General features: G+C 40.4%; 3 protein-coding genes across 6 annotated transcripts in view; 2 read left to right on the top strand and 1 right to left on the bottom strand.

Moving 5' to 3' along the window:
- The first annotated feature begins 636 nt into the window (after window positions 1-636).
- On the top strand, window positions 637-4,993 carry LOC135492785 (cysteine-rich venom protein Mr30-like). The gene is made up of 10 exons (XM_064779427.1): window positions 637-711; window positions 1,296-1,321; window positions 2,217-2,307; window positions 2,441-2,535; window positions 2,696-2,789; window positions 3,029-3,174; window positions 3,434-3,528; window positions 3,689-3,786; window positions 4,024-4,257; window positions 4,465-4,993. The coding sequence occupies exons 1-10, from the start codon at window positions 666-668 to the stop codon at window positions 4,713-4,715; spliced, it is 1,176 nt and encodes a 391-aa protein (XP_064635497.1). The 5' UTR covers window positions 637-665; the 3' UTR covers window positions 4,716-4,993.
- Window positions 4,994-5,616: 623 nt separating this feature from the next.
- LOC135492069 (adenosine deaminase 2-like) overlaps window positions 5,617-11,626 on the top strand; it is a 60,076-nt gene continuing 54,066 nt past the window's right edge. For both annotated transcript variants that reach the window (XM_064778212.1, XM_064778211.1), the window contains exons 1-6: window positions 5,617-5,999; window positions 6,754-6,903; window positions 7,332-7,398; window positions 7,820-8,033; window positions 8,382-8,509; window positions 8,885-9,090. In XM_064778212.1, coding sequence (XP_064634282.1) covers window positions 5,654-5,999; window positions 6,754-6,903; window positions 7,332-7,398; window positions 7,820-8,033; window positions 8,382-8,509; window positions 8,885-9,090 — 1,111 coding nt within the window. In that variant the 5' untranslated portion in view covers window positions 5,617-5,653. The remainder of the gene's footprint in view (window positions 6,000-6,753; window positions 6,904-7,331; window positions 7,399-7,819; window positions 8,034-8,381; window positions 8,510-8,884; window positions 9,091-11,626) is intronic.
- Window positions 9,861-11,626, bottom strand: part of LOC135492070 (FMRFamide receptor-like) — a 41,745-nt gene continuing 39,979 nt past the window's right edge. For all 3 annotated transcript variants that reach the window (XM_064778213.1, XM_064778215.1, XM_064778217.1), the window contains one exon: window positions 9,861-11,620. In XM_064778213.1, the coding sequence (XP_064634283.1) occupies window positions 11,573-11,620 (48 nt within the window). In that variant the 3' untranslated portion in view covers window positions 9,861-11,572. The remainder of the gene's footprint in view (window positions 11,621-11,626) is intronic.

Here is an 11,626-nt window from a genome sequence, read left to right as displayed (position 1 = left end):
GTCTTCAAAGACAAACGGACAATCTGTCTCTGTAGTTGCCTTTACAAAGAAAAAAGCACAATCTGCGGTTCCGATAGCCTGTACACTGACGCCGCAGGGACCGCAGCGAGAATGCTTTTTGTTGGTACATGTATCAACTGGACTGGGTTTCAATATCCAGAAACGCCGCGGTAATTTTGACGCTCATTCTGGGCTTTTTTAAAATTTGTAACGGCTCTTAAATTTTGTCTATACGGTGTGAAGGACAACAAGGAGTTGCAACTGCGTGATTTCTTATTTCACATGGGACTTGAACAACCATTGACCGCTTCAAGACCAGTTATTGGTCGAACCAAGTATTCTTCAAGTGATCAAAGTCTAACCACCCTCTTTGGTCGACCACGTTTGCCGTCGGTTGCCACTGCTCTTCAAGATGTTCGTTGGGGTTCCTTTGACAAGTTGCGCTGACCCAAGATATTGATACCTAAACAACTCAGACTTCTTCAAAATCGTGATTTGCATAATTCTTTTTATATACCCTATTCTCAAGATTGGTTCAGAGGTTTTGGAGACTTATAATTGGGGCGCTCGAACTTCAGATACTCAATATCCCGTGAGGTATAAAGGGCTTGGGGCGACTGCTATCGACTTGTTTATTCAGACCCCTTGCATGTTTGGATTTCATAATGTGGAAATTTCACTCCCTTGTCGCTTGCGGTTTCGTCTTATTTGGTAAGTTAATTTTCTTCCAAACAACTATATCATGGTCTGAAACCACTTTAACGTTTTTCGATTGCGGTTGCCTCTTATGAAAACTTCACTCTACCAACACTGTCTTTACAAACGTTCATTTTTAGTCTAGAAAGTACCTGTTGGTGCGGCTAGCGTATTTTGGTAAATGCACGCGGCGTTTTACACTAATTTGGAGAAAGACCGCATGCCCCTAGACTGAGTAGACTAAGCAACTGAGCAACGCTTTGATAAAGACTTTGATAAAAACAATTAAAATAGAAAAGTGTTGTTTCACCCTTGGCCAAGCATCGTCTGGGAATAGGATACGTATCTTTTTCACTTCTAATGTCTTTCCGTCATATCCGTGCTGGGTGAAAACCTCAGTGACACAAACACACACTGTCAGTCTCATTAGTGCTTATTGGCCAAAACTTCACCACCCTTCTATCAACAGGAAGCAGAGTGTTACCATGTGGCCATCGTAAACCCAATATCCGCATCGGCTGAACGTCTTGCTCTCGATCTCGACTACAAAGTCAATAGAAGTTCATCCAACTAACTGTACGCGTGATTCATTCTTTCAGGCAGCTTCCTTACTCTCATCCAGGCCGTGAGTATTATGCAACATGCTACAATACGAATCAATATTGTATCCGCCAAAAATCAGATAAAAAATTTAAATTACGTCTAAACAGTGTTCTCAATCTCTGCTTAAAAAATATGGGCCAGGGGCCGAAAAAAACCTGGCAAGATAAGACCAGGCTAGTCCATGCAAATTCAAAACCACCATCCCAGGCAAGAAGCCCTTGGTATTCCTACGGGGCCCATATATGGTACGCTCAAAGCCCCTTTTTTGCTGGCATATCCAAGGAAAATGGACGTCATTCACATTTTGATGTGACTGATAAAAAACAGCAAATTAAAGTGCATACAATTCAAGTAGGTCTGTGCCTTAAACCGTATTTAATAAACAACAGCTGACTGCAAAACCAACACCTTTGAGAAAAAGAAAAGTGCTTCTCAATTCATTTTTTTCATCTGCCAGTGGTCTTGTGAGACAGCTAGAGTGGACAAATGTAGGTCGAGAAGCCGAGTAACAACCGTGGAAAATATAAAACATGGGAACTTGATACATAAATGACATCCGTCCCAAATCCAAAGTGCTGCCTAGCAAAATAAGTCGAGTCATTTTTGGTTTTACTTTTTGCCATGTAACATGTAGGCCTACGTTATTGCCCCTCCCTCGCTATTATTGTATTTAAACAAAGCCCGCTCGCACCTACACATAAGGCCTACATTCCTATTGTTCTACTCTCTTATCAAAAGGTTGTAAGGGCAAATCTTGATAACATCGACCCCCACAAAACAGGTTTCGTGGGGGTCGATGGTAGACCTTAACCGGCAAGGGCAAACGTAATGTGCATAGGTCTTGGGCTGTTGGGTTTTGCACCGAATAAAATCTGAAGACAATATCATCATTCTCTCGTTATTTTCTACTTCTCAAGGCCAACTGTCCAAAGAAGTATAAAGTGCTTGATTACGGTGGCAAGAAGCATTCGAGGTGTCTTGATCCGGCTTCTAATTTCAAAATGGGAGGTAGGTCGGAAATTCTATCCATCTTAAGGACAGGTTTTTATCTTCCGAATTTCCCAAATTTTCGTATAGCAACGCATACTTACCGGAATTTTTCAATTAAAAAATATTTGTAAGCTATTGCTTCATCCTATAGGTGTATCCTCCGCGATCGACCAGGCCACCATAGTGAACGACCACAACAAATACAGAGGCATTGTCAATCCAGCTGCCAGTAATATGCAGAAAATGGTAAGACTCACTCATACGTGGACACATCCGTCCCCCTGCGTTTATGACATGGTACCTCCAAAAACACTTTTACCCATAAAATAAAGAAATCTCTCAAGAAAAATCTCTCAAGAAAAATCACAATCGCTCTGCTTTCACCTTTCCTTATGTTCTCTTTCAGTACTGGGACGATGAATTAGCGAAAATAGCATTTGGTTGGGCTTCCCAGTGCCAAGCTGGTCATGAGAAATCTTATTATTGGAGGCAAGTCCCTGGTAAGTTGATCAAAAAGAAAATGTTCTGTGCGGACCCAATGGCAGGCCAAAAATCTCACGTGAGTAAGCATGCAGATGGGAATATGTGAGGAAAAGGAGGAGGCTTTATAAAAAGCGCAAGTGCGATGACCTTCGATTTAACTTCATTCGATGTCCTATAAGAATATGGCATGAAATCACGTGACATGATGTAACCATACTATACCTCCCCTGAGGTTACATTGGCCTTTTTTCTCTAGATATGTACCCTGTTGGTCAGAATGTCGCAAATGGATCCCTGTCAGTGAGTTGGAAAGCAGTCATAGCCGCCTGGCAAAATGAGGTGAATGGATTTGTGTTTGGAGACGCGTCTCTCAAATTGGTCAAGCACGCTCATTACACACAGGTTAGTGACTCTGGAAGCAAATCGCAAATGTCGCCTAAGTTCTCTTTTCCTGTCTTCTGCTTTCTTCCCCCTCTGTCCATTGTCGCCCCGTCGCCTTCTACCGTCGGCTGCTGTGCCATGCAGTCCGACTTCTTTTGTCGTCTATGTCCTCGATTTCTTTTGACTATGCATCAACACAACCATTTTGTCCTTCGTCTTTTTCCGTCCAAGTCGTAGTTGCTCTATACATGTATATCCACTGTCCTGTTTCCTTTTCCAGATGATTTGGCATGACAGCTCAAGAATAGGATGTGCCGCAGCCATGTGTGACGGGGTTAACCAATTCCGTATCTTTGTGTGTAATTATGCCCCAGCGTGAGTATTTAACTTGAAAGTGTCCGCTAAAGTGATAGAGTAGCCACCTCGACAATATCCTGAGATTCAGGCGCTTATCTATACCTCGCTGGCAATGCGAATAAAGAGTTAACGTGAAGTCTTCTTAAAACAAAGTGCTAACTGATATTCTTCGATTCAGAGGAAACATCTACCCAGGTTGGACGTCCCCTTACACGAAGAGTGCTGACGGTACTTCGTGCGGCAAATGTAAAAGTTCGTGCTCGAATAAACTCTGTGGTAAGTTAAAGAACCGTTTCATAATTATTTGGTACCGCAGATGACTTAGTATCAGGTCGGCTGGTCGTTGCAACTTCGGTTGGGCACAAACATTTCCAGCGGACCAAAATTTTGAGGCTTCAGCTTCCTGACTGATGATATTGTATGCATGTATGTCTGTTCGATGAAAGTTATCAGGCTAATTTGCCGGGGGGGGGGGGCTAAACTGCACATTACAATCTTCTTGTTGTTTTCTAGATCTAAAAGATTTTATGTGCTACAATGGCGGGACTCTTGACCTGGAGAAGAAGACATGCTCATGTTCCTCCTACAGTACAGCTTTCGACAATGGACCCCAGTGCACCCTCGACTGTAGCAAGATCCTCCCAGACGCTCGAAGGAAGTATTACCAGTGTCCCCGGACAATGGAGAAGTGCATGTTGATGCGGACATCAGCTTTGTATTGTCCGGACTCCTGTCGTGTTTGTCCAGGTAAGTAGAGAACTGGTCATAAGTACTTAACTGAACCTTCTTTTTCTGTAAATTACCCTTTTTAAGTGCAGGCTTTTATTCACGTCCGAGGCGTTCGTCAACTGTCCTCAGCCTGCTGAGGCTATATAGACAGCAAATTGGAAGAAGAACGTTTCGGAAAAGACTTGGGATTGAGTTTCTTACGCTTATTGTCTGATCTCTTTTCAGTTGATTCAGCGAAGAGTGGTGGTGTAAGCGGCACCAGTGGTAGCAGCGCTGGTGGTAGTATTGCCAACAGTGGTTCAGGAAGTCAAAGTGCCGGTGGGAACACTGGTGGTGGCGGTGGCATGAGTGGTAGCGGAACAAACCTGTGGCAGAACTCTCAATCCAAATCCGCTGGCAGCGTTATAAAACACTTTGGCCTAAACTTTTACTGGAAAACCGCTGTCTCTGTCTTCTTGATAAAAGGTATACTGTGAAGGGCAACAGGGATAGGCGTCGGAAAGATTTCATTAACTGTAGCGGATCCAGAAATTGGGTAAAGGGGCGCAGCTGAATAACTCAATAGCTGATGGAGAGGAATCCATGCATCACAATGTTATAGGATCGAGAAATAGTAGGCCTATATGTAATTTCTAACTCGATGCGTTGACTTTTGTATCAGCAAGAATATTTTTGTACAGAAGGAACCTCAGCTTTGCAATAAATTAACTAAATGTGAGCCAATCTCCGGCTTAATCTCGCTGTTGTATTTAACCCTGGTCCCACAACGTGGTAGATTGTGAAAATAGATTGTAAACATGCTGTCCCTATACACTGCACCAAAGCTGTGTTTATGAATTTGCCGTCCCTGTATCCATGAAATTGGGACGGTTCCTGCTTAATTTCACCGTACTAAACAAGGCTTTTCCTAAAATTGATGAATATCTTGCCCAAAACCGCCTGTTTCGGCATATGACACGGGACAGTTCTTGGCCTATTTTACAGCATATTTCCTTTCAGCGCCCAGCCGTGCTGGATCTCTGTTTGTGCTGTATTCCCTGGGCTCTACTGGCATCCCAGGATAGTAAGGGGGCTCCTAACCGTTTTTTCTTCGTGATTTTGGTCGACATGGGCATCTGCATTATGCGTGAAGATTGATTCTGCCCGGTTCCGCCGGCAATGGCACCAAATTTTGCGACGGCTCCTAGTTTTTTTACAGTGGCCTACGCCTTCATCAGATTAGTTTTATAAAAATTCGCATAGGCGGCGCTATACAAGAGCGGCGGATCTTAAAATAGATACTGACACGAGCCACGCCGTGACGTCATTTGCACCAACGACCAGCCACATAATTGGTGCACATCGGAACTTCAGGGAATTTGCTCGATTGTACACAACAGCACGTGCTTCCTTGTTGAGACTTCGATGTGTCAAAATGCTTGTTTCAAACTCTTTCATTTTCACTGTTTTCATAGTGAATTTCGGTTTATCGACTCATGCCTTCGATTGTAATGTAAATGGTTGTTTTAGAGGACCAAAAGATGATTATCTTCGTCAGAGAACTGATCTGATAATTGAGGAAATTTCAATGAAAATTGGGTCAGATCTTCGACTGTCGTCTGCTGAAGAAAAAATTAATGAAATGCTTATGCAGTACAAATCCAATGAGATTTCCTCAGCTATGACAACTAACCTGTTTCCCCCTGCTATGCACTTTTTCCATGCAAAGGGACTGATTGAGAATAGCCAAGTTTATCGAATGATCAAGTCCATGCCAAAAGGTAAACAGCAGGAATAAGGATATTTATGTCGTCTGCTCGACAAATTTGGAGGGTGGGGCAAAATTTCTTGAGCATGAGGTGTTTGTTTATTAATTGCCTCGTTGTTTCTTTTGATATTTATGCGCCCCCCCCCCCCACATCCCTCCATCCCTCTTCCACTTCCAGCCGCTTATTGCAGTGGAACCTCCCTCAGCGGACACCTCTCTATTAAGGACAACCTCTGTATAAAGGACACGTTTGGTACTAAATTGGTTGTTTCCAGTCAATTTCACCTCTCTAATCAGGACACTTCTATCAAGGACAGCACTTGACAGTCCTGAGGGTGTCCTTAATACTCATAGAGAGGTTCTACTGTAGTTCCATTGTTAAAACAACTCAAATTCCATTTTTAGGATGATGAAGGATCTTCTAGATTCCCTAATTGAATATAGTCTTTGACAGAGATGGTAACCAAACATCGGAGATAACTCACTTAGGCCTACTATATATACTAGCTCTTCTGAAAACTGGTCCTGTCAATTCATGTAGGTCTTGACAATTTCAGTGTTCCTCATCACTTGACAACTGGGGTCATAGGTTATACTCATTCCTCTTTTGGCCTGACTGAAGAGTTCACTGCCAATTACTTGATCTAATGATAAGTACCTCATTCTTAACCATCAAAACATAGCTGCAGAGTATTCTTTGGGAATGGCACTGGCAGTGAATTGTCAACTTCCTTTAGTTATAATTCAAATTTCTTATATCATTTCAGGTGGTGCTCTTCATCTTCATGATACATCACTAGTTGATGCCAACTGGTTGATAAAAAATGTGACTTACCGCCCTCATTGCTATGTGTGTTTCAACTCAAACTCCGGAACACAGCGGATGAAGTTTTTCAAGGTGGCACCATCTGACCCAGGTTTGTCTAATGAGGCACTATTTAATTGTGGTGTAAATGGTCTAAATTGAAAGCAATACAGTTTTGTGTAGGGTGTGTCTTAATTTAAACAACTTCATTTTTGATGATTATTAATATTATGATGAAGCAAATAGTCTATGATGATTATCACAAACAAAGGATTCCCTCAATCAAAACCTTTGTGTTATTGTTCTTTGCATAGGTTATTGACCAGTTTATGATTGGATTTGATTTTTTTTAAACTTGCTAAAATAAATGTTTGATTTATCTCTTTTCAGATTGTCTTTGTTTGACTCTGTGATTTTGTCTGTGGAACTGAAAATATTAATCAAAATCATTGTGTTTATATTGTACCATGTCCTTTGCACTAATATTGGTCAGTTTATGATTTAATTTTTAACTTGCTTGATTTATGTCTTTTCATTCAGATTGTCCTTGGCAACTTGTATCCAATGTTCGTGCATCTTATCCGACTACTGCAGCCTATGATGAAGAGTAAGGAACTCTTCTTTGTCACAAATGATGAAAAGCTGAATAAGCACATTCTAATGGGATGGTCATATTTCAATTACAGTGGAACCTCTCTCAGTTGACACCTCTATTAGCAGGACACCCTCTTTATAAAGGACAGTGATTTTGGTTCCAAATGGGTAGTTTCTATATAAATTGACCTCTGTCATTAGGACACCTCTTTATTACAGACAGCACTTGTCCCGAGGGTGCCCTTAATAGAGAGGTTCTACTGAAGTAGGTTTTGGTATTCCTATTAAACTGCACATGTCATCTTCAGTCCAAAAGTTGTTTGGGGGCAGCTTTCTTTAAAACCCAGCGGAGGCTGCACAATGTGGCAGAGACATATGACTGCCCATTTGTCATCTTCTTGTTCTCAAGATAAAATTTCCCTTTCTATTTTCAGCCTTTATCACAATATGACTCTCGTGACTTCCAACCCACAGCAGGCATACCCAAATGAAGCAACAGCATGGAAAGTCTTCGATTCACGTTTCAGCGTCATCACAGAACTTATTATGTACAAAGATGTGTTCCAAGATTATTTCTATGAGGCCTTGAGTGAATTCTATGCAGATGCTGTCCAGTTTGTTGAAGTGCGGTGCTTGTTGGCTCCACTGGTAAGGTCAATTCCTTGAAATTGTTTCCTATGAATAGGTCCAGATATTAGTTGTGACCATTGCTATGAAGTAGAACATGCATGCAAAGTTAAAATATCCATTCTCTGAGACTGCACATGTCTCAAAAGACAGTGTCTTTCTTGTATGTAATTTAAGGACTAGGGGCGTCTTTACCCTGCATGTGATTCCATCTTGAATAGTTGTACATGTAGTATGCAGTACATGTAGCTTTTTGCATGGCAATTAATGAATAATGTCATCATCAGTCTTAGAGCTGTTAGAGGGCTGCATGCTTCACCTTCAAGCCCTGCAAAGAATGTTTAATATTATCTCTGTTTCTTTTCCAAGGTGTATGATCTGGATGGGAAATTGTATGATGAAGACTGGATGATCCAGGCTTATGAAGATGTAAACAGGAAGTTTGTAACCGACCACCCTGATTTCTCGGGATCACAAATTATTTTCTCTGCTATAAGGCAAGTCTGATTGTTCACTTTAGGGCAAGCCATTTCATGACTGATTTTACCTTCTTAGGCAAAATTATGATAAGTGACTTGGCATTAAACATTTGATGACTGATTTGGCCTTCTTTTGAGGCAAATGTATAATGTCCGACTTGGGGCTAGGCATTTGATGACTGATTCTGCCTTCTTAAAGGGGTGAGTATGATGACTTAACGAGGTAAGAGAGACTGACAATCGCTATGATAACAGTATTCCATTTTGCCAAATGTTGCGTTGCCAAGTTCTTGAAACCTTTCAGTTGAAGTATACCAGTTGAAACACACCCTCACCCATAATGGAATAACTGGGAACCACCTTAGTACTAAATTAATCCCATTTCCAATCTAGGTCTCAGGACAAATCAGACATTGCATCAAAAGTAAAACAAGCTGTAGAATTTCGCCAGAAATATCCCGATTTTGTGGCGGGTTTTGACCTGGTTGCTTGGGAGCAGCGAGGAAAACCTCTCATCGACTTTCTTGATGATTTACTCTATCCGTCACAATTGAAACCGCCCGTGAATCTTCCATACTTCTTCCATGCTGGGGAAACTGGTAAGTCTTATTTTCATAGCCACTTAAGGGGAAAAAGTCATTTACTCTTCTGTCGAAGGGCACTTTGTAAATCTCCTAAAGATGTTTTTTCTAAAATCAGAGATAATGTTACTTGAAGTTGTATATGTAAAGTTATTTGGTAGTTGTCGGAATAGCTTCTCTTGCACCCTGTTCTCATTGATGCCCTTGAGCCTTATGCTTTTGCATCTTAATTTAAGACTAATAGTATAATTTCACCCCTTTTAACTGCGTCTGTTCTCTCATTTTTTTGGCTAAAAATTGTTGTACCCTTTACATACCATGTTTACATGTCTTCATCATAGACTTGCATTTCTTTTAGGATAGACAATCTTTTGAATGTTATTCATTGCGTATCATCATATTGATGTGATGATGATACTAACTAATGAGTGTTTCTTTCAGTTTCATGACACTGTCTTTTTGTGATAGTTCATGTTGTTTGGGGTACTGGGTAGATGGCCTGGCTAGGCTGTTACAATTGATTGTATTTTCATGTTTCAATTTGCCATTATCCAACGACTTAAGTGAAATGAATTTTCGTATTTTGTATTTTGTGTTTGTATTTAGTGTTTTGTAGCAGGTTGACATTGTTCTTTCCAGAACTAGTCATTTTGATATCGATATACTATAACTTTAATGATGGTATGAATTTCTTCCAGAATGATAAATCGGAAGGTTACCAAAAAATAATGGATGCAAGTATACTGTATTTTGAAATTTGTGTGTCATAAAATGAACAAACAACCAAATTATTCAGTAATCACAATACCTTTTATTTCCTTTACAATATACACTCTGTCTGGTACCGTTATATACACGTATGATTTGAATCACAAACTATTAAAGCAGGTACCGGTAAGTACTATCCTGATGACTACATGTATTTGAAATACAGATACAATCTACACGTATTTTGATATTTTTATGAAGTTGGTGAATACCTGAGTCTACTCCAATGACAATGAAATGCCCACTACTTACCTAGATAGCATCATTTGCAATGGAACAACATCTATGATAAATGTTAACATCATTTGAAGAAATACATAATTTGCCCACCCCTGGCTCATTGGGCAGTTTCACATTTGAAAAAAGTATTCTGTAGACTATTCTTTTAGTTAGTGATATCTAACAAAGTCTTATCCCATTGTGATGAGCTGGTTTGGCATTTGAATAAAATGTGACAAAATGTCAGGAGGTATAACTGTGTTTGATAGAGATTAGGAAAAGTTGTATCACTTTGGCAATGAGCTTGAATAGTATTTAGAGTCTCTAACGGTTAAGGGGGAACATGAGGCAAACGTGCCCCCCCTTTGCTGGAGAGCAATACATTTTCAGGGCGTCCATCCCAAAGTAGCAATGAACTACTTGTTATGTTAGCCTTGAGATGTCTGTAAAATTACAATATTTCAGCCAGCACTAATGGCACTTCTCCTTTAAAAATCACTCATCAGATTTCATATCGTGAATTACAAGGTGTGATATTAAAATCCTATTTCCCGTGGTTCCATTTAGTAATAACCGCACACATTTGACTGAGTGATTCACGCCATTATATCTCTCTCAAGAAGGGACACTATAGTAATTGACTCTTTGGAGCAGAAGGAACCAGATTTCATGTGACAAGATAGGTCCTTTTAATAGTTTTAATTCAGTTTTCACATTTTGACTTTTCTTAAAATTTGCATTCATGCTTCTTCTTAAACCTGTAAATAGTCTTGCATGCAATCTTTATTCCATCCGCATCCAACACTTATGGGATTTTCTATGATACCTAATACTCCCCAGACCAAGAATGCAGGCTTTTCCTTCCGCATGCAGATGAGTATAGTCCAGTTGAAGTGAAAATGGTAAGGTTTTAATGGTACCAGTTGCACACTTTCTGTGTGTGCAGAGTGGAAAGTCTTGGAATGGCCTAATGATACAAAAGAGGATGTGCAATGATATCACAGCCATGAAATGTGCTACTAGGTATAAGTAACGTCATGGTTGATATCAAAGTGTGCCGCCTGGATCAATGACGTAAATTTGATGTCAAAAATGGCATCTTTTGCTATGGTGACATCATCTGCATAGCCTCTGTTGATCAAATGTCCGCGAGGACTTGAAAAGTGTGTCTCATGCAATGCTAATACAAGTATTAGTCTTTTAATCTATACTGTTGGTCTTATAACGTCTTTTATACAATTCTTCTTTGGATACAACCTGTAAATATCTGAACTGTGTCCTCATCATTAAAACTCGTACTTTTGTGCTGGCCATCTTGACAGACCATCATGTCTTTCACATTTTTACCTTTCAAAATGTCAGTAACATGAGAACATTGGTATATGCATGGTCGGATGAATTCTTACTGGCAGAACTGATGCTTCTCATAACTGTGACCAGTTTCCCGCTTGACTGATTTGACTTCCTAATAGTTCTCTGACTAGTTATGTTCTCATGACTACTGCTGGTTTTCTCAGAACGTTGGTCCATTGTCCTCCTTTAATGGCTCCAGCTCATATTGCTAGAA

This window comes from Lineus longissimus, chromosome 8, assembly GCF_910592395.1.
Source record: "Lineus longissimus chromosome 8, tnLinLong1.2, whole genome shotgun sequence".
Taxonomy (NCBI): Eukaryota; Metazoa; Nemertea; class Pilidiophora; order Heteronemertea; family Lineidae; genus Lineus; species Lineus longissimus.
This window is presented reverse-complemented; position numbering and strand designations above follow the sequence as displayed.

Excerpts from the sequence above, each read along its gene's own strand:
- LOC135492785 (XM_064779427.1), top strand. The coding sequence starts at position 666 with ATGTGGAAATTTCACTCCCTTGTCGCTTGCGGTTTCGTCTTATTTG. Across the intron at positions 712-1,295 it reads TTGCGGTTTCGTCTTATTTG|GCAGCTTCCTTACTCTCATC; the intron begins GTAAGTTAATTT and ends TCATTCTTTCAG. Across the intron at positions 4,258-4,464 it reads CTCCTGTCGTGTTTGTCCAG|TTGATTCAGCGAAGAGTGGT; the intron begins GTAAGTAGAGAA and ends ATCTCTTTTCAG.